The sequence below is a fragment of the Pelophylax lessonae genome (genome assembly GCF_965119305.1).
Source record: "Pelophylax lessonae genome assembly, chromosome: 7".
Lineage (NCBI taxonomy): Eukaryota > Metazoa > Chordata > Amphibia > Anura > Ranidae > Pelophylax > Pelophylax lessonae.
The window spans coordinates 16,744,576-16,764,575 of NC_138774.1; the positions used below are offsets into that span (position 1 = coordinate 16,744,576).

General features: G+C 45.0%; 1 protein-coding gene across 2 annotated transcripts in view; it reads right to left on the reverse strand.

Moving 5' to 3' along the window:
• LOC309560091 (xaa-Pro aminopeptidase 2-like) overlaps window positions 1-20,000 on the reverse strand; it is a 109,012-nt gene that overhangs the window by 29,526 nt on the left and 59,486 nt on the right. For both annotated transcript variants that reach the window (XM_082263613.1, XM_082263612.1), the window contains exons 12-13: window positions 18,441-18,550; window positions 15,810-15,887 (exon numbers count right to left, since the gene is read on the reverse strand). In XM_082263613.1, the coding sequence (XP_082119739.1) occupies window positions 15,810-15,887; window positions 18,441-18,550 (188 nt within the window). The remainder of the gene's footprint in view (window positions 1-15,809; window positions 15,888-18,440; window positions 18,551-20,000) is intronic.

Genomic DNA, 20,000 nt, shown 5'->3' on the forward strand with positions numbered 1-20,000 from the left:
TAAATACCTCCACTATTTTTTTTTATATATAAAACACCCCTATGTGATGTTTTAATACATTAAAAACACACAACTGAAAAAAAAACGCACTTTTGATAAAACCAGGGGAAACTAAAAAAAAAAAAAATAAATAAATAAATTACCATAATGTACTTTTTTCACTATCCCCCCTTTTTGACTATAAAATTAATTCATGCCCCTCACCCTTCTTTTTGCATAATTAGCATAATTAAAATTAAAATGTGAAATGCCATGTTTCCCAAAGGGGGATTTGAATAAATTATTTGCCATTTTGCTGTACTGTGGACCAACATTTGCCAGGTGGAAAACACTTTTCCCTGACATTCGGCAAAATTTGTTCTTCAAAGCAAATGGTACAATTATCCTATAAATAAAAGGGCAAAAGCTACATTTCTAACAATATTTTAAAAGAAATTAGTTACGTATTTAGGCTCCGTTCACATGTCAGCGTATGATCGCGGGCAGAACCGCCGCGGTTCCGCCCGCGATCCGGAGATTTATTGCAAATCGCGGGACGCCTAGCGTTGCCTGTTGATTTGCAATAGCCCCCCAAACGCCGAGCAATGTTGCCGCGATTTACGCCCGCCGAATCGCGGCAACATCGTGCAAACAAAATCGCGGGACGCAATACGCTCCAAAAAAGTACAAGAGCTTCTTTGGAGCGTATTGCGTCCCGCGATTTTGTTTGCGCGATGTTGCCGCGATTCGGCGGGCGTAAATCGCGGCAACATCGCTCGGCGTTTGGGGGGCTATTGCAAATCAACGGGCAACGCTAGGCGTCCCGCGATTTGCAATAAATCTCCGGATCGCGGGCGGAACTGCGGCGGTTCTGCCCGCGATCATACGCTGACATGTGAACGGAGCCTTAAGGAGCAGTATTTACTAACATGAATGGTATTAGCTCTAGCAAGTTATATTGATGATACTTAAAAAAATAAAAAAAGTATATATATATATATATATATATATATATATATATATATATATATATATATATATATATATATAAAAACTTAAAGGAACACTTTGAAAACACATCAGGTCTCAATGGGGAAAACTCTCACGCTGGATTTCTATGATGATATGGACTGGGTAATGTGTTAGGATCTATACTGATATGGACTGGGTAATGTGTTAGGATCTATACTGATATGGACTGGGTAATGTGTTGGGATCTATACTGATATGGACTGGGTAATGTGTTAGGATCTATACTGGTATGGACTGGGTAATGTGTTAGGATCTATACTGATATGGACTGGGTAATGTGTTAGGATCTATACTGGTATGGACTGGGTAATGTGTTGGGATATATACTGGTATGGACTGGGTAATGTGTTGGGATATATACTGGTATGGACTGGGTAATGTGTTGGGATCTATACTGGTATGGACTGGGTAATGTGTTAGGATCTATGGGTAATGAGTTAGGGATCTATACTGGTATGGACTGGGTAATGTATTAGGATCTATACTGGTATGGACTGGGTAATGTGTTAGGATCTATACTGGTATGGACTGGGTAATGTGTTAGGATCTATACTGGTATGGACTGGGTAATGTGTTAGGATCTATACTGGTATGGACTGGGTAATGTGTTAGGATCTATACTGGTATGGACTAGGTAATGTGTTGGGATCTATACTGGTATGGACTGGGTATTGTGTTAGGATCTATACTGGTATGGACTGGGTATTGTGTTAGGATCTATACTGGTATGGACTGGGTATTGTGTTAGGATCTATACTGGTATGGACTGGGTAATGTGTTAGGAACAAAAGGATGACACATCATTTGATGAAAATGAAAATGATCACCCTACAGGGGGCTGAATTCAAAGACACCCCAAAAAAAGGAAAAAAATGATGCAGCGTTATGTAGTGTAGAGTACAGGAGTGCACTGCATGCAGACTGCAGAGTTCAGCCTTCTTCCACGGCTGCATCCCCTATCCACATCTCACTGTCACCCCTCTTCAACTGTGACCTCTGCAGGCAATTCCACCTCCACCTTTCCATCTTCTCCATCCCCCCCCTTAAAAGTTTCACCATCTTCACCCCCCCTTAAAAGTTTCACCATCTTCACCCCCCCCCCCCTTAAAAGTTTCACTTGTAAATACAGAAGTACAGCTTGTCTTCCAATAGCTCCTACAAATCTGATCTCCTGAACAGCTCCTACTGAGTGCAGGATGGGGACAAGGACAAGGGAGGTGCAGGTGCCCGGGGTGCAGTGTAGATGCCTACACTACTGGATGATCTCCCTGCAAGTGAGAGAGGTGGAGCCCCCTACAGTGTACAGGGAGGTAATAGAGCTGGCTGAGTGCTTCAGCTTAATAAAGAAACAAAAGTAAGATGTGGATGTGGAAGATGGTGAAACTTTTAAGGAGGGGGGGGGGGGTGGAGAAGATGGGGCAGTGGAGGTGGGATTGCATGCAGAGGTCACAGTTGAAGAGGGGTGACAGTGAGACGTGGATAGGGAATGCAGCTGTGGAAGATGCAGTGCACTCCTGTACTCTACACTATATACATAACGCACCCCCAAATTATGCATGTAGCACACCCCTGAACTGTGCACTTGGTATCTAATGCACTCCTGGCATTTAGCGCCCCTTTAAGATCCTCCCTCTGTTAGTGAAATTTGACCACAGCCACTATTTGATGCAGTTTGGAGGGTGTGTGTGGGTTGGGGGGGGGGGGGAGTTTGAGGGGTCGTGGTTGAGTTCCTGCACCTATTTTCTGAGGAAAAAAAAGCCCTGAGTGTATATATATATATATATATATATATATATATATATATATATATATATATATATATATATATATACTGTATATATACACAGTCATTCACTCAGACGTTATAGTTTACTTAAAGGGGGATTGGGGCAGGTTTAATCATCTACACACACACACACACAAACAATCAAATAGTCACTGTATATTGTGCATACCTGCCAACTGTCCAGTTTTTGCAGGGATAGTCCCGGTAAATAGGAGCCTGTCCTGGGTAATTTTTATTGTCCCGGCAAGCCCCCTTTAACCGGGCTACCCATAAATGGCAGCTACAGGTAGCCGGTGCCCATAAAAAAAATGGTTGCGGGCCAACATCGTAACGGCGCATGCACCGTTCCCAACGCCTACCGGGCTCGGGAAACCTCCTACAAGCTCGGCCGGGCGGGCGCATGCGCAGTTACGTAATGGCACTGCCTGGCGCCATTAAAACCTTATTATACCAGATAGTAGAATTATGTTTTATCATACTTATTTACACCTTGCACTTTATTTATATTTCCATATTCCATTTTTTGTACGGTCACACCTGAGCACATTTCACACTTTAGAATTGCAGGGAATTGTGATGAGAAGTCGTGCAGCTGAATGGGAGAATTATTCCAACTCTGCTACTTTGACCTTAAGTTTGAAATTCCCTTTTCAATTTCCTGTAATTCTCTCTTTATTGAGTAGACCCTATAATCTGATGATAAGTAGGCGGAGATTAATTATGTGGAGTAGGCGGAGCTTCAGGGAAGTGGGTGTGGTAAGTAATTGATAACTGTACTGCAAAGTGTCCCTGGAATTTTTTTTTCGAATGTTGGCAACTATGTATTGTGGCATGTCAGGAATACAGTCATACAAACTGAAAAAAATTATTGACATGTCCTCTTATTAAGAACCAGAAGTGTTCAGACACAGTGCAGTCAGCATGGGCCAATGATGCATATTTGAGAAATGGAAGGAGGTTCTTTATCAATGAATCTTATGGTTGGTATTTTAGAAACTGTGGGAGGAAGTTATAGAACACAGGGTACCCGGGTCAGCCACAGGAAAAGGACAGTTCAGGTTGTGGTTGATGCTGGGAGTTAAAGCACTGAACAGACGCTCTTATCTCGGGGACCGAGAAGGTCACTGGACCAGCTATATACTTACATATTCAGGCTGAAAAAAGAAACATTAATTGCATTCAGTGAAGAGACAAATTTGAAAATTAGTCGTTAAATAAGTTCAGCTTTCACCCCTATACCCTGTACATACCCCTTAAGACCAGAGCAATTTTTACATTTCTGCCATGGGCCGGTTTATTATTAGCATAACCTTTGTGATTATCTAAAATAACAAAGTAAAATACTTTACTATATATATTTATATATATATATATATATATATATATATATTTACACACTATATTGCCAAAGTATTGGGACGCCTGCCTTTACACACACATGAACTTTAATGGCATCCCCGCCTTAGTCCGTAGGGTTCAATATTGAGTTGGCCCACCCTTTGCAGCTATAACAGTTTCAACTCTTCTGGGAAGGCTGTCCACAAGCTTTAGGAGTGTGTCTATGGGAATGTTTCACCATTCTTCCAGAAGTGCATTTGTGAGGTCAGGCACTGATGTTAGATGAGAAGGCCTGTGAGGTCAGGAATCTGTGCAGGCCAGTCAAGTTCCTCCCCCCCAAACTCGCTCATCCATGTCTTTATGGACCTTGCTTTGTGCAGTGGTGCGCAGTCATGTTAGAACAGGGAGGGGCCATCCCCAAACTGTTCCCACAAAGTTGGGTGCATGAAATTGTCCAAAATGTCTTGGTATGCTGACGTTTTAAAAGTTCCCTTCACTGGAACTAAGGGGCCAAGCCCATCCCCTGAAAAACAACCCCACACCATAATCCCCCCTCCATCAAATGATTTAGACCAGTGCACAAAGCAAGGTCTGTAAAGACATGGATGAGCAATTTTGGGGTGGAGGAACTTGATTGGCCTGCACAGAGTCCTGACCTCAACCCGATAGAACACCTTAGAATTAGAATGGAGACTGAGTCAGGCCTTCTAGTCCAACTTCAGTGCTTGACCTAACAAATGCGCATCTGTAAGAATGGTCAAACATTCCCATAGACACACTCCTAAACCTTGTGGACGGCCTTCCCAGAAGAGTTGAAGCTGTTATAGCTGCAAAGGGTGGGCCAACTCAATATTGAACCCTACGGACTAAGTGTCAAGGTCTTACCTTGTCCTCCTGTTGGCAGCCATCGTGGACATGTGCAGACTGCTGCCTCTTATAGAGGGTCTTATTGAGTCAGTAGGGCAGAGGTTGGTGTCAGTATAGACCGTGGATGGTGTCAGTCAGTAAAGCAGTGGACGGTGTCAGTAGAGCAGTGGATGATATCAGTAGGGCAGTGGACGATATCAGTAGGGCAGTGGACGATATCAGTAGGGCAGTGGACGATGTCAGTAGGGCAGTGGACGATGTCAGTAGGGCAGTGGATGATGTCAGTAGGGCAGTGGACGATGTCAGTAGGGCAGTGGACGATGTCAGTAGGGCAGTGGACGATGTCAGTAGAGCAGTGGATGGTGTCAGTAGGGCAGTGGACGATGTCAGTAGAGCAGTGGACGATGTCAGTAGGGCAGTGGACGATGTCAGTAGGGCAGTGGACGATGTCAGTAGGGCAGTGGACGATGTCAGTAGGGCAGTGGACGATGTCAGTAGAGCAGTGGACGATGTCAGTAGGGCAGTGGACGATGTCAGTAGGGCAGTGGACGATGTCAGTAGGGCAGTGGATGATGTCAGTAGGGCAGTGGACGATGTCAATGGAGCAGTGGTGTCAAGTTCTTACCTTGCCCTCCTGTTGGCAGCCATCTTGGACATGTGCAGACTGCTGCCTCTTATAGACTCTGATTGGTTCATCACTTGCCTGCTGCCTGGGCGTCGCACAGCGATGATGCTGCACACCTGACTATAGTTATCACCTGATGGGTTGCCGTCCTTGCCCTTGCGTTTGTGCTGGAAGGTTCAACTCTGCTAGCAGTGTTCTGTTCTCTGTGTTCCTCCGTGTATGACCTTAGCTGGCGACTCTCCTGGTTTTCGACCCCGCATCGGCAGACGACCCGCTTCTGGACTTGATCCCGGCTTGCTCCTACTCTCACTTTCTCACTCTTGCTGTGCGTTTATTGTTGTTTGCTCCAATAAACTGCTTTATTTTACCTGCATCCCCGTGTGGTCTGGTTTCCTGGCACCCTGACACTAATGCCTCGTACACACACAACAATTATCGGCCGACCGATCGGTCGACTTTTGTCCAGTGTTGTTGTGTTGGTTGAAATGTGCTCTAGACTGCACACGAATTTTCTCGGCCAACAAAAACCAACTTCAGAAGTGATGTCATGTGATGGTTTACTTTCCGTGTGTTTTTTCTTCTCTGAGCATGCCCAGTCTTGCTCATCAGATTTTTGTCTGCCGAAATCTGTACTGACTGATAGAAAATCGGCCGTTGTGTTGACGGCCAACAAAAATTTTATAGCCTGCACACCAGATTTTATTAGGCTGAAAAGTCGCAGTCGGTTGTCGAAAGCATCATACTAACAAGCCGATAATCGGCCGATCGGACGTTGGCCGAAAAATCACGGCCAACTATCGATGCGTGTGTACGAGGCATAAGACTGGAATTTAATTAAAGTTCATGTGTGTGTAAAGACAGGTGTCCCAATACTTTTGGCAATATAGTGTGTGTGTATGTGTATATATATATATATATATATATATATATATATATATATTTTTTTTTTTTTTTTTTTACTATATTGTAATATTGTCTTGCAAAAAAACTATTTTATATGTCATACAAACCATTAAAAATATGGTGCAAAAATGTAAAAAAAGCAAGTTTTTTCTACCTTTATCACTAAAAAAATAATAATGTTACTGTAGACAAAAGGATACTTTTTATTCTATTATTTGTTCCATTTTAAATTACGTTAAAATTAGGATTCTGATACAAAGCATTGCAAAGTTATTTATGAATGAATAGGTGGATTCCCTTGGACTTCTGGGATATTGGCTTTATCTATTCCAGTAGTCCATGGGAATCGCCTAATACAGAAAGCTTGCATGATTCCCATACCGGAAATGATACAATCGGGAGGGGTTAGGCACCATGTTCGAAGATTAGTATCTGCCGGGAGGAAGTGGAGCTGCTCTGCTCAGGACCAAGCCAGTGGAATTACTGCACTGGCATGAGATTGGGAGGTGCATGCTGGGTAGCCAACTGCACCGAATCCCGGAAATAAAGACAAGCGGGCTTCAGATGTCCACAATGACAATGGACCCTGCCTGCTTTTACTGATTTTTAACCAAACAAGAAGGAACACATTAGTGACATTATCCAAATCCTAAAGAAGAAGTTGTAACAACGACGAGAGAGCATTTAACAAAAAAAAAAAATGATGTGGGGGACTGGAACTCTGCCTCCAATTTTACTTGCTTGGCACTAATCCCTTTGATGTGCAAGTTAGTCCCGGTTCACACTACCGCGACTTGTCAGGCGACTTGGTTGCCTGACAAGTCGGGGTCCAGTCTGTGCTACGGGAACCGTTCTAATAGGAGCGACTCAAGAAAATAGTTCCTGTACAGCTTTTGACACAAGTCGGAGCGACTCGCATTGACTTCCATTATGTGAAGTCCGTGCAAGTCGCACCGAAGTCGCGGTGCACGGCGACTTCACAGGTCGCCCCCGAAGTCGGATCGCCATAGTGTGAACCGACACTAAGTCAAACAAGAGAGGTACAACAGTAACAATGTTACTGCGTATCTTTTTATCTCCTGTCTGAACAATGTTTATAAACAATGTTACTTTGTAACTCTCTATCTTCCATCTGAACAATGTTTATAGGCAATGTTATTTAGTATCTCTCTATCTACTGTCTGAATAATGTTTATAAACAATTTTACATTGCATCTCTCTATTTCCTGTCTGATCAAAGTTTATAAGCAATATTACTTTGCATCTCTCTATTTCCCGTTTGAGCAATGTTTATGTTACTTTGTATCTCTCTATCTTGTGTCTGAACAATGTTTAGAATGTTTTTTGACAGCAGAAGCTTCTACAACTACTGTATTTATACAGCAACCCCCATTTGACAGTCAGTAATTGCCAGCAGATGCAACCGGGTGATGGTGGTCAGCCAAAGGAAATAATGTACTACACATGTCCTGTGTCCCTTATGAAATTCTTTGGATGTGTGTAGTAACAGTGTTTCTCAACTCCGGTCCTCAGGGCACACTAAAGCCCCGTACACACGTACCGATCGTCGGCCGAACGATCGGCCGTCTTTTGTCCTGGGCTGTCGTGTCTGTTGAAAATTGCAAAAGACTGCACACAAATTTTGTCGGCCAACAACAGCCGACTGCAGAAGTGATGTCATGTGATGGTTAACTTTCCTTGTCTATTTTCTTTTCTGAGCATGCCCAGTCTTGCTAATCTGCTGTCTGTCGGCCGAAATCTGTACTGACTGGCGAACAATCGGCCGTTCTGGTGTTGGCCAACAAAAATTTTCATGCCTGCACGACAGATTCTGTTAGGCCGAAAATGCGCTGTCGGCAGCATCATACTAACAAGCCTACAATCGGCCGATCGGTCATCGGCCGAATATTTACGGCCGACAATCGGTATGTGTGTACGGGGCTTTAAGCCCCGTACACACGCACAGATTGTTGGCCGTAAATTGTCAGCCAACGTCCGATCTGCCGATTGTAGGCTTGTCAGTATGATGCTTCCGACAACCAACTGCGAATTTTCGGTCGAAAAAAATCTGATGTGCATGCTATAAAATTTTTGTTGGCCAACAAAGAACGGCCGATTGTTCCTCAGTCAGTACAGATTTCGGCAGACAAAAATCAGATGAGAAAGACTGGGCATGCTCAGAGAAGAAAAAACACACGGAAAGTCAACCATCACATGACATCACTTCTGAAGTTGGTTTTTGTTGGCCAACAAAAGTCCAGTGCAAGTCTAGAGCACATTTTAACCAACAAACAACACTGGACAAAAGACGGCCGATCGGTTGGCCAACAATCTGTGCGTGTGTACGGGGCTTAACAGGCCAGGTTTGCAAGAAAATTGAAATACATCACAGGTGATATCATTTGCTGCTCAGTGATTGCAGAGTTCTAGTCTGCATCTCCCCAAGGTAATACTTAAAATCTGGCCTGTTAGTGTGCCCTGAGGACCAGAGTTGAGAAACACTGGTGTAGTATATCCAGTTTCTACAACTGGTTAAAAAACATTGATCCTCAGAAGAATAAACCCACAGTTGATCCAAGAAAAAATAAATAAGACCCCTATGTGCCATAATTCAATTAGCTCCAATGGGAAAGAAATTTGCCTAATGATCCCCAAAGGCGATTACTTGTTCTCTGGATCAACAATCTACAGTGTTATTTCTTGCATAGTATTCCATGTACTCCATGGAACTCCATGTTGAGGGAGTCTGTCTGTCCCAGATGGATTTTTATATCTTACCAATGAGGAGTCAAACTATCCTGGTTTCGGTCTGACCAGGCTTTGGCGAACAAGTTTTGATGCCGAACCCGAACCCTGTTGATGGGCACCGAATCTGTTAAATATCAACTACCCATTTTCTGGGCTAATAGGCAAGGGGTGTAAAAAATAGCATATGGGTGTGGGCACTACCCTTGGTCAATATCAGTGCCCAAACATGGCCAGTGGCCATATTTGGCCAGGGATGTAATCCCCATGATGTTATCCCTACCCCGTTATCATCCCCACCTTGCTGTCTTCCACACCTCTTTGCTTACATGGTGAGGATACTTGGTGAGGTCAGTGGTTCCTAGGGACATGGAAGGTGCAAGCACCTGCGGCTTCCTTAGGAACCAGTCACAGTGCAAAGTCACAGTGTGGGTACGGAAAGTATTCAGACTCCCTTATATTTTTCACTCTTTGTTATATTGCAGCCATTTGCTAAAATCATTTAAGTTCATTCTTCTTCCTCATGAATGTACACATAGCACCCCATACTGACAGAAAAACACAGAATTGTTGACATTGTTGCAGATTTATTAAAAAAGAAAAACTGAAATATCACATGGTCCTAAGTATTCAGACCCTTTGCTCAGTATTTAGTAGAAGCCCCCTTTTGATCTAATACAGCCAGGAGTCTTTTTGGGAAAGATGCAACAAGTCTTTCACACCTGGATTTGGGGATCCTCTGCCATTCCTCCTTGCAGATCCTCTCCAGTTCTGTCAGGTTGGATGGTAAACGTTGGTGGACAGACATTTTTAGGTCTCTCCCGAGATGCTCAATTGGGTTTAAGTCAGGGCTCTGGCTGGGCCATTCAAGAACAGTCACGGAGTTGTTGTGAAGCCACTCCTTCGTTATTTTAGCTGTGTGCTTAGGGTCATTGTCTTGTTGGAAGGTAAACCTTCGGCCCAGTCTGAGGTCCAGAGCACTCTGGAGAAGGTTTTTGTCCAGGATATCCCTGTACTTGGCCGCATTCATCTTTCCCTCGATTGCAACCAGTCGTCCTGTCCCTGCAGCTGAAAAACACCCCCACAGCATGATGCTGCCACCACCATGCTTCACTGTTGGGACTGTATTGGACAGGTGATGAGCAGTGCTTTGTTTTCTCCACACATACCGCTTAGAATTAAGGCCAAAAAGTTCTATTTTGGTCTCATCAGACCAGAGAATCTTATTTCTCACCATCTTGGAGTCCTTCAGGTGTTTTTTTTAGCAAACTCCATGCGGGCTTTCATGTGTCTTACACTGAGGAGAGGCTTCCGTTGGGCCACTCTGCCATAAAGCCCCGACTGGTGGAGGGCTGCAGTGATGGTTGACTTTCTACAACTTTCTCCCATCTCCTGACTGCATCTCTGGAGCTCAGCCACAGTGATCTTTGGGTTCTTCTTTACCTCTCTCACCAAGGCTCTTCTCCCCCGATAGCTCAGTTTGGCCGGACGGCCAGCTCTAGGAAGGGTTCTGGTCGTCCCAAACGTCTTCCATTTGAGGATTATGGAGGCCACTGTGCTCTTAGGAACCTTAAGTGCAGCAGAAATCTTTTTGTAACCTTGGCCAGATCTGTGCCTTGCCACAATTCTGTCTCTGAGCTCTTCAGGCAGTTCCTTTGATCTCATGATTCTCATTTGCTCTGACATGCATTCTGATCTGGAAGGTCTTATATAGACAGGTGTGTGGCTTTCCTAATCAAGTCCAATCAGTATAATCAAACACAGCTGGACTCAAATGAAGGTGTAGAACCATATCAAGGATGATCAGAAGAAATGGAAAGCACCTGAGTTAAATATATGAGTGTCACAGCAAAGGGTCTGAATACTTAGGACCATGTGATATTTCAGTTTTTCTTTTTTAATAAATCTGCAACAATGTCAACAATTCTGTGTTTTTCTGTCAGTATGGGGTGCTATGTGTACATTCATGAGGAAGAAGAATGAACTTAAATGATTTTAGCAAATGGCTGCAATATAACAAAGAGTGAAAAATTTAAGGGGGTCTGAATACTTTCCGTACCCACTGTAGAAGCAGTAGATATACCGCCTCAATTTATGATGCTTGGCTCTGACCAAAGAGGGGGCCAAAGGCCCAATAGGCAAAGGTGTGAACTGTCGGCTCAACTCTATACTGTATGTTATATGCTAGGTTGTGTTTGACATAAAAGCACTTGTGGGCCAGTATAAATCAACAAATTTGTGCTACATATAAATTATTTAAAAAATTAGATAAAATGAATAGAGTCCACATGAAATGGTTAAAAAATATTAAAGCAATCTTCTTTAAAGTTCATTCGCAGCTCCAGCACCTCAAGTGAAAAAGACTTCTTGTGTGAATACCACCTCCTCTGATAATAAGGGCGCTTACCAGATCTTATTGACCTTCTATCTCTACAAAGGTCAAGCGAGCAAAAATTACATCAATCGGTGAGATGTTGTATGCCCCTCTATGGACCTTGGACTTCCTCTCCTCAACTCCAGACCAGCCACGTCAATTCACATGGACGAATGTATAACGGGAAAGAGATGATACAATAGTGTAAAATCGTTCACTAATTTATTAAATCGATTAAAAGTTGCACTTACATCCAAAAAGAGATATATACGCCAACTGTACAGTTTTTCTTGCCAGCAAAACAAAACACCCGCGCTTTCGGGATCAGTTTTCATGTGATAACATCAACACGCAGCACCGCCCTACATGTTTCATCATTGATGACTTCTTCTGGGGCATCTAAATTGTTTTAATAAATTAGTAAATATTTTACACTATTAGGTCATCTCATTCCCGTTATGCATTCATCCATGTGAATTGACGTTGCTGGTCTGGAGTTGAGGAGAGACAGTTCAAGGCAGGGGAGAACTGGGCCAGGGGGCAGGGGGGCAATTGCCCCCTGGGCCACTCTGATGCCCCATAAAAAGGCTGCACCGCTTCTGCCAGAGACATGCCTAAGACCCCGTTCACACTGGGGCGACCTGTTGAAGTCTACCAGACGAAGGTCAGGATGCACGTACGCTGCTGCTGAGGGGACGAAGGGAGGATACCGCTGTTGTTCTGGATCTCGCCTGTTAGCCGCAGGAGCGCTGTAATCCACAGCAGGGACTAGCTCACGGTCGGAGAGCGGCGGTACCTTTCAAAGCCTCTGTGTCTATGATATGCATGCAAAGGGTGATTGAAATGTAAGCATATACGCTGAAGGGGAGGGAAGTTTTATTTATTTAATTAATAAAGTCGAAACAGTATTACACTACTCTCTTGCTTCATGTCGTTTGCTTACAAATTGCACTGAGGAGATATACAGCCTGATAGTGACCCCTGGTGGACGGATAGGATCTGGACGTGCTCAAGAGACGACAGACCGAACAGAAGCAAGGGCTCATGCAGCTTATGCATAAAGGCGATATTTCAAGGGCAATTTGGTGAGTGGCCACTTCATAGGGGTGCACAGTCGGTGTGGTGAAGGATTAGTGATACTGTGTGTACAATCACTGGTGCTGAACATCAGAGGAGAAATCTTTTTGCTGGCTGTGACTGCTCATCCTGTGGAGTTGGGACTAGTTTGCAATTGCAGGCTCTGAAGCACTGCAGGAACTGACTAATATACTTGCACACATACATTGTGTGTGCTGAAGCTCCGCTGAATGTATGATATAACGAACTGAGACGCACAGATTGGGCTATTACTATACATTTGATTTTGCCGTAGGTCGCCTGCCATAGAGAAGCTGTGGACCCATTCGAATAGGAGCGACACAAGTCGCTCCGACTTAGAAAAAGGGTCCGGAGCTTCTTTGGGGCAACCTGGAGCGACCTGCATTGACTTCAATGATATGAAGTCCGTGCCGGCCGCTCCTTGGTCGCGGTGTGAGCTGCGCACCGTGACCTGTGAGGTCGCCCCGGCAAGTAGCGTCGCCCCAGTGTGAACGGGGTCTTAAGGATTCCAGGTGAAGAGAAGTAAAAAGTCCCCGCCGCTAACCTACTGAGTGCGGGTTGAAGACAAGGACAGAGCGCAAGCCCCCCCCCCGCCATAGTGTGATATCGTATGATAATTTATTAGGAGAAAAAAGTATTGCACTTACGACGTATTAGTAGTATCAGGCATATAACAAAGTCGGCCGGCTAAACACAGCGCCCGTCCTTCCGCGATCTCTTCACACGTAGTGACGTCAGCACGTTGCAGAACCGAGGCGTTTTGTTACAGATGCTGCATAATGCAACACATCTCAATGTATGTAATGCAGAGATTCAGTTATTATCAAAACTGTATGGGTTTGTTAGATATGAAAAGGATTAATACAGTTTCTGGCACCGCAGCTGTGCGGTCACATGATCCCCTGTGCTGGCCGGTCTTGATTTCCGGAGAGAAGCGGGAGGGGGCCGAGATTTCCCTGTGATGTCAGCCGGCCAGCACAGGGGATCACAGCTGTGGTGTCAGAAAATATATTTATCCTTTTCATATCTAACAAACACATACAGTTTTGGTAATGGCTGGATCCCTTCATTACATACATTGAAATGTGCTGCATTATGCAGCAGAATAGAGGGTGGAGGGGCGGGGAGGAAAGGCTCCCATGCGGGCAGGGAGGGAGGGTGGGGGAGACTGTCAGAGGAGCGACAAGGGCTGCAGATGACGGAGACACATAACCTGACCACGGTAGTCAGGGCTCAGCAGTCAGGATTATTGTGGTCAGCAGAGGCAGGTGGAATCAGGAACTGGCAGGATCAACCAGGTTTATTACCAGTTTGGAAGAGAAGAATTGCATAGCACAAGCTCTGTGCTGTTATTCACGCCTTAAAGCAGTGGTTCTCAACTCCTGTCCTCAGGACCCACTAACAGGCCAGATTTTAAGTATTACATTGGGGAGATGCACACTAGAGTACTGCAATCACTGAGCAGCAAATTATATCACCTGTGATGTATTTCAGTTATCTTGCAAACCTGGCCTGTTAGTGGGCCCTGAGGGCAGGAGTTGAGAACCATTGCCTTAACCACTTGCCGACCAGACACTGGGACTGTACTGCGGCAAAGTGGCTCGATCCTGTCCAGCGACGTAGACCTACGTCGCTGGACTCCTCCCCCTGTAGGCGGCGCTCGCGTGCTGCTGGAGGCTCGCTCCCGCTGTTTTCAGTCACAGCGGGAGTCGGGCCAGGGGAGGAGCGGCGGCGATCGCCGCTGCTCTTCCCCAATCGTCGGGGAATCGAGTGTGGAGATCCGCCCGCCTGTGTAAACAAAACGGGCGGATCTCCTAAGTGACAAACAGTGACAGATTGCAGGGTTCAGCATAGCTGAACATGCGATCTGTCCCTGTGTCACTCAGTCACCTCTCTCCACACACGTTAGTAAGCACCAGGCATACATTAACCCCTCCCTCTCCAATAAAATTAACCCCTTCCCTGCCAGTGTCATTTTTACAGTAACAGTGCATATTTATAGCACTGATTACTGCAGTAATGTCACTGGTACCCCCAAAAGTGTCAAAAATGTCAGTCAAGGGTCCGATCCCTCCGCCGCAATATTGCAGTCCCGCAAAAAAAATTGCAGATTGCCGCCATTACTCGTTAAAAAAAAAAACACCAAAAATGACAAAAATCTTTCCCTTAGTTAGTAAACGCAACAACTTTTGCGCAAACCAATCAAAATACGCTTATTGTGATTTTTTTTTTTTAACAAACATAGGTAGCAAAAAACAAATTGGCCAAAAATTTTAAAAAATTTTGATTTTTACATTTTTTTGGGGGGAATTTCATATAGAAAAATGTGAAAAATATTGTTATTTTTTCAAAATAAACGCTCTTTTTTTGTTTATAGCGCAAAAAGTAAAAATCGCACAGGTGATCAAATACCATCAAAAGAAAGCTCTGTTTGTGGGGGAAAAAAGGACATAAATTTCGTTTGGGTACGGCATCGCACGACTGCGCAATTGTCAGTTAAATTCGCACAGTGCCGAATCACAAAAAGTGGCCTGGACGTAAGACAGCAAAATCCTCCGGTGGTTAAAGGAACAGGATTGTAATTTTTTTTGGGTTAACAAACACTTTTAAGGCCGCTTTCACACAGGGCAGACTCTACTAGCTCAGTTTATCCCCGCTCGTTGATCCCTGCTGAGCAGGTGAATGACAGGTCTGTCTCTGCTCACTGTGCAGAGACGGACCTGTCAGAGTCCCGCTCTCCTCTATGGGGAGATCGGATGAAAACGGACATCATGTCCGTTTTCATCCAATTTCATTCGATCCGCTGAATGGATAGTGAACGTATCGCCATCCATCTGTTTTTAGCGGATCTTGCTGGATCCGATGACAGACTATCTCCGCTGACATCTGCCTCTCCATAGAGGAAAATGGGTGACCCGATCAGGTCCGCGTGAAAAACGGACAGGTGGACCTGATCGGTCCAATCGTGTGAAAGGGGCCTAAAAGTAGAGATTCCTTATTAACATACAGCTGCCTTACTCTAAGGGTAAAGGTCAACAAATCACAGCAACTGAGCCTTGTACCTGTAATGTGGAAGAGCTGCATTCAATCCGCCGGCAGAGATAGTGGTAAAACTCGGACCTTTAAAATACTGCTGCTTCCTGTCCAGAGATACAATAAGATAATCAATAAAGAGCTGAAGAAGTTACTGAATAAACAATTAAATATGTTTGGAATTATTGTATTCATGAGATATATAATGTATATGCAAAGAAAAAAAAAAAGGAACTATAAACTGTAACAGAATGCAATTTTGTGAAGTATTATATTTTTAAATATGTGAACAGAAATAAAACTTGAGATTTTGAAATATAATTTTTTTTTTTTTTTTTTTTGTCGGCTAATACATGTGTGATTATCGGTACCTTTAAATTCCCATGTGATTCATGGTATGTTATTGGATTGTAATTTAGGGATGCAGAACCATGACCATAGCATTAGTCCCACTACATTAGACTTACTTCACATACAAATCAAATTCTAAAGATAGAATAAATCACCTCTAATGTTGGGTGTCCTACTTGGACTTGTGGATGTTGCTGCAGGGGCGTAACTACAGGGGTTGCAGGGGTTGCAATTGCAACTGGGCCCCATGCTCCTTGGGGGCCTGTGCGGCTCCCCTGTACACCTGGATAGGAAGGGCAGCGGGGGCAGCATGCAGAGAAATCACTGTCCTCCTTTTTCCTCCTGTAGCTGCAGGAGGAGCATGGAGGAGATTGGTTCCTCTGTATGCTGCCCCCGCCCCTCCTCCTATCCAGTTCACTTGTGTTCTGCTGTCTCTGGGCCCCTGTGTGCCCCCCTGCCCCCCACACTGTGCTACCTCCCCTCTCCTGCCGGCTGCTGCAGGGGATGTGTCATAATAGAGAACCAAAAGGGGTCGGTAAATATGTAATTTACCAGCTCCTTCCTTTTCTGAATGGACAGAGTCATAGTCAGTGACATTGTAAAAAAATAAAATAAAATGATAAAAAATAATACAATTAAAATACCAAAAAATAAAAACTACTGACACCAGTGGGTGAACTTCCAGGATCGCAAAGGTCACACTTGCGACCGGGCCCTGGCATTCCACCACCGTGAGGAGGCCCCAAGATGGCAGGAAGGGGGCCCACTGCAGAACTTGTGAAGGGGTCCCGCTGTGGGACTGTAATAAAGGGCCCCGCAACGAGAGTAAAGGGCCCCAGGCTTGAAGGGAAGGGCCCCAGCCAGGGGTCCAGGGGGCCCTTCATGGTTTCTTGCACTGGGGTCCTGAAGGTTCCAGTTATGCCTCTGTATTGCTGCATTATGTTAACCTATTAGAATAGTTTTTACATTTTAATATGGGGGGGGGGGCTCGGGACTTTCTTTACCATGGGAAAATACACTCTGCACTACAAGTGCACTGTCTACATCACCTGATGGCACCACCCCTTCTGACGTCATGGACCCAGCATGCACCAGTCTGTGATGTCAGGAGGGGGTAGTGTCACTAGGTGACGTAGACAGAAGGCCGCGCCCCTTCCCTATAAAAGAACGGAGGAGCCTGCAGTAGGCATAGTGCCAACTTGACGGCAGGAGCGGCGTGATTGATGACGGATCTACAATATGTTTTTATTTTTAATAAAGGATGTGTCAAAAACTGCGTGTGTTTTTATCATTTTTTGACACTTGCTATTATTTTGAAACAGAGTCCCCCCCTGCCCCAAAGCACCCCAACTCCCCCCATGGTATGGTTCGGGGGGGGGGGGGCGCTCACTCGCTTGTTCCCCCTATCCTGACCTGCCAGGCTGCATGCTCAGATAAGGGTCTGGTATGGATTTTGGGGGGAACCCATGCCGTTTTTTTTTCTTTTAAATTTTGGCGTGCGTTTCCCCTTGACTTCCATTCCAGACCCGAAGTGCCTGGTATGGACTGGGGGGAACAGGGGGGGGGGACCCTACACCATTTTTCCTACATTTTTCTATTGTTGGGCAATGCCACCATTCTTTCCTTTACATTCATCTGTCAGTGGGGGAGCCCGTTGACAGATGATGACTCATGGTTGTTAAGGATTCGGGTGGTTGGCTTCCCAGCCCGCTATTAACAACCAGCTATTTCTTCACACAGAATTCAAATCGGACGATCGTCTTTCGACCGAACCGAATTCTAATTGATCTGAAAAGTTGGAATTCGTTAGAAAATTAATAAATAAAACTGATTTTAATGAAAACAAAAAGGAAATTTAACGAAAACTAAATTAAGAGCCGGTTCACATTAGCGCGACTTGTCAGGCGACTTGTCAGCCTGACAAGTCGTGCTCCCTCGCGGACCATTGACCGCTACAGAACCCGTTCTAATAGGAGCGACACAAGTCGCTCCGACTTAGAAAAAGGGTCCTGTACTATTTCGGGGCGACCTCGGAGCGACTTGCATAGACTTCCATTATGTGAAGTCCCTGCAAGTCGCTCCGAAGTCGTGGTGCAATGTAATGCACAAGTCGCCCCCGAAGTAATAAGGAGTCGTGTCGCCTCAGTGTGAACCGGCTGTAAACAAATTTTGAAAACCAAACGAAACAAATTCAATAACGAAACGAAATTAGTAACATAACGAATCTATCCGATACGAAACTAAACAAATGTTTCCATTCTGCACATGTCTAATAAACAATGTAAATATGGAACTGTCAAGATACTTACTCTCGGCGACCATCAACAAAACTTGCACCGCTCAGTTCCGTCACTGTATTGGTTGGGATGGTTTTCTCCAACCAGACCAAATATTCAATGACTGCCACAGAATCCCGGATCTACAATATACCATTTTTATGGTTATATTAAAAAACAAAATACATATATATATATATATATATATATATATATATATATATATACACACACATACACTATATTGTAAAAAGTATTGGGACGCCTGCCTTTACACGCATTTAAAATTTAATGGCACCCCAGTCTTAGTCCGTAGGGTTCAATATTGAGTTGGCCCACCCTTTGCAGCTATAACAGCTTCAACTCTTCTGGGAAGGCTGTCCACAAGGTTTAGGAGTGTGTCTATGGGAATGTTTGACCATTCTTCCAGAACCGCATTTGTGAGGTCAGACACTGATGTTGGACGAGAAGGCCTGGCTCACAGTCTCCACTCTAATTTATCGCAAATCGGTTCTATTGGGTTGAGTTTAGGTCTCCACCCCAAACTCGCTCATCCATATGCATTACAGGCCTCCTGACAAGAGTATCACTCCTGATGACGACTGTCCAGAGCAGAGAGCATTGTGAGTGTGTACATTACAATTACAGGCATCACCTCAGACCACCATCAATCCAGAGCACTGTGTGTGAATTACAGGCCTCCTGTGACCACCGGCATCCAGAGCACTGTGCATTAGAGGCCATCCCTCTGGCCTGAGACCACCATCCAGCCTGTCAGAGTCAGACCACCATCCCAGAGCACTATGCAGCATTACAGACCTCTTTTATACCACCACGCAGAGCACTGGGCAGCAATACAGACCTCTCATACCCCCATCTAGAGCACTGTGCAGCATTACAGGTCACATTAGACCACCGTCCATAGCAATGTGCAGCATTAGAGGCCTCCTTAGACCACCGTTCAGAGCACGGTGCAGCATTACAGGCCTCCTTAGACCACCTTCTAAAGCACTGTGTAGAATTACAGCCCTCCTCAGACCACCATCCAGAGTGCTGTGCAGCCTTACATGCCTCCTTAGACAATCATCCAGAGCACTGTGTAGCATTACAGGCCTCCTCAGATCACCATGCAGAGCACTGTGTAGCATTACAGGCTTCCTTACACCACCGTCCATAGCACTGTGTAGCATTACAGGCCTCCTCAGACCACTGCCCAGAGCACTGTGCAGCATTACAGGCCTCCTCAGACCACTGCCCAGAGCACTGTGCAGCATTACAGGCCTCCTCAGACCTCCATCAAGAGCACTGTTCAGAATTACAGGCCTCCTCAGACCTCCATCAAGAGCACTGTGCAGCATTACATGCCTCCTCAGACCACCATTGAGGGCACTTTGCAGCATTACAGGCCTCCTCAGACCACTGTACCACATTACAGGCCTCCTCAGACCCCTGTCTAGAGCACTGTGTGCATTACAGGCCTCCTCAGACCACTGTGCAGCATTACAGGCCTCCTCAGACCACTGTCCAAAGCACTGTGCAGCATTACAGGCTTCCTCGGACTACTGTGCAGAGCACTGTGCAGCATTACAGGCC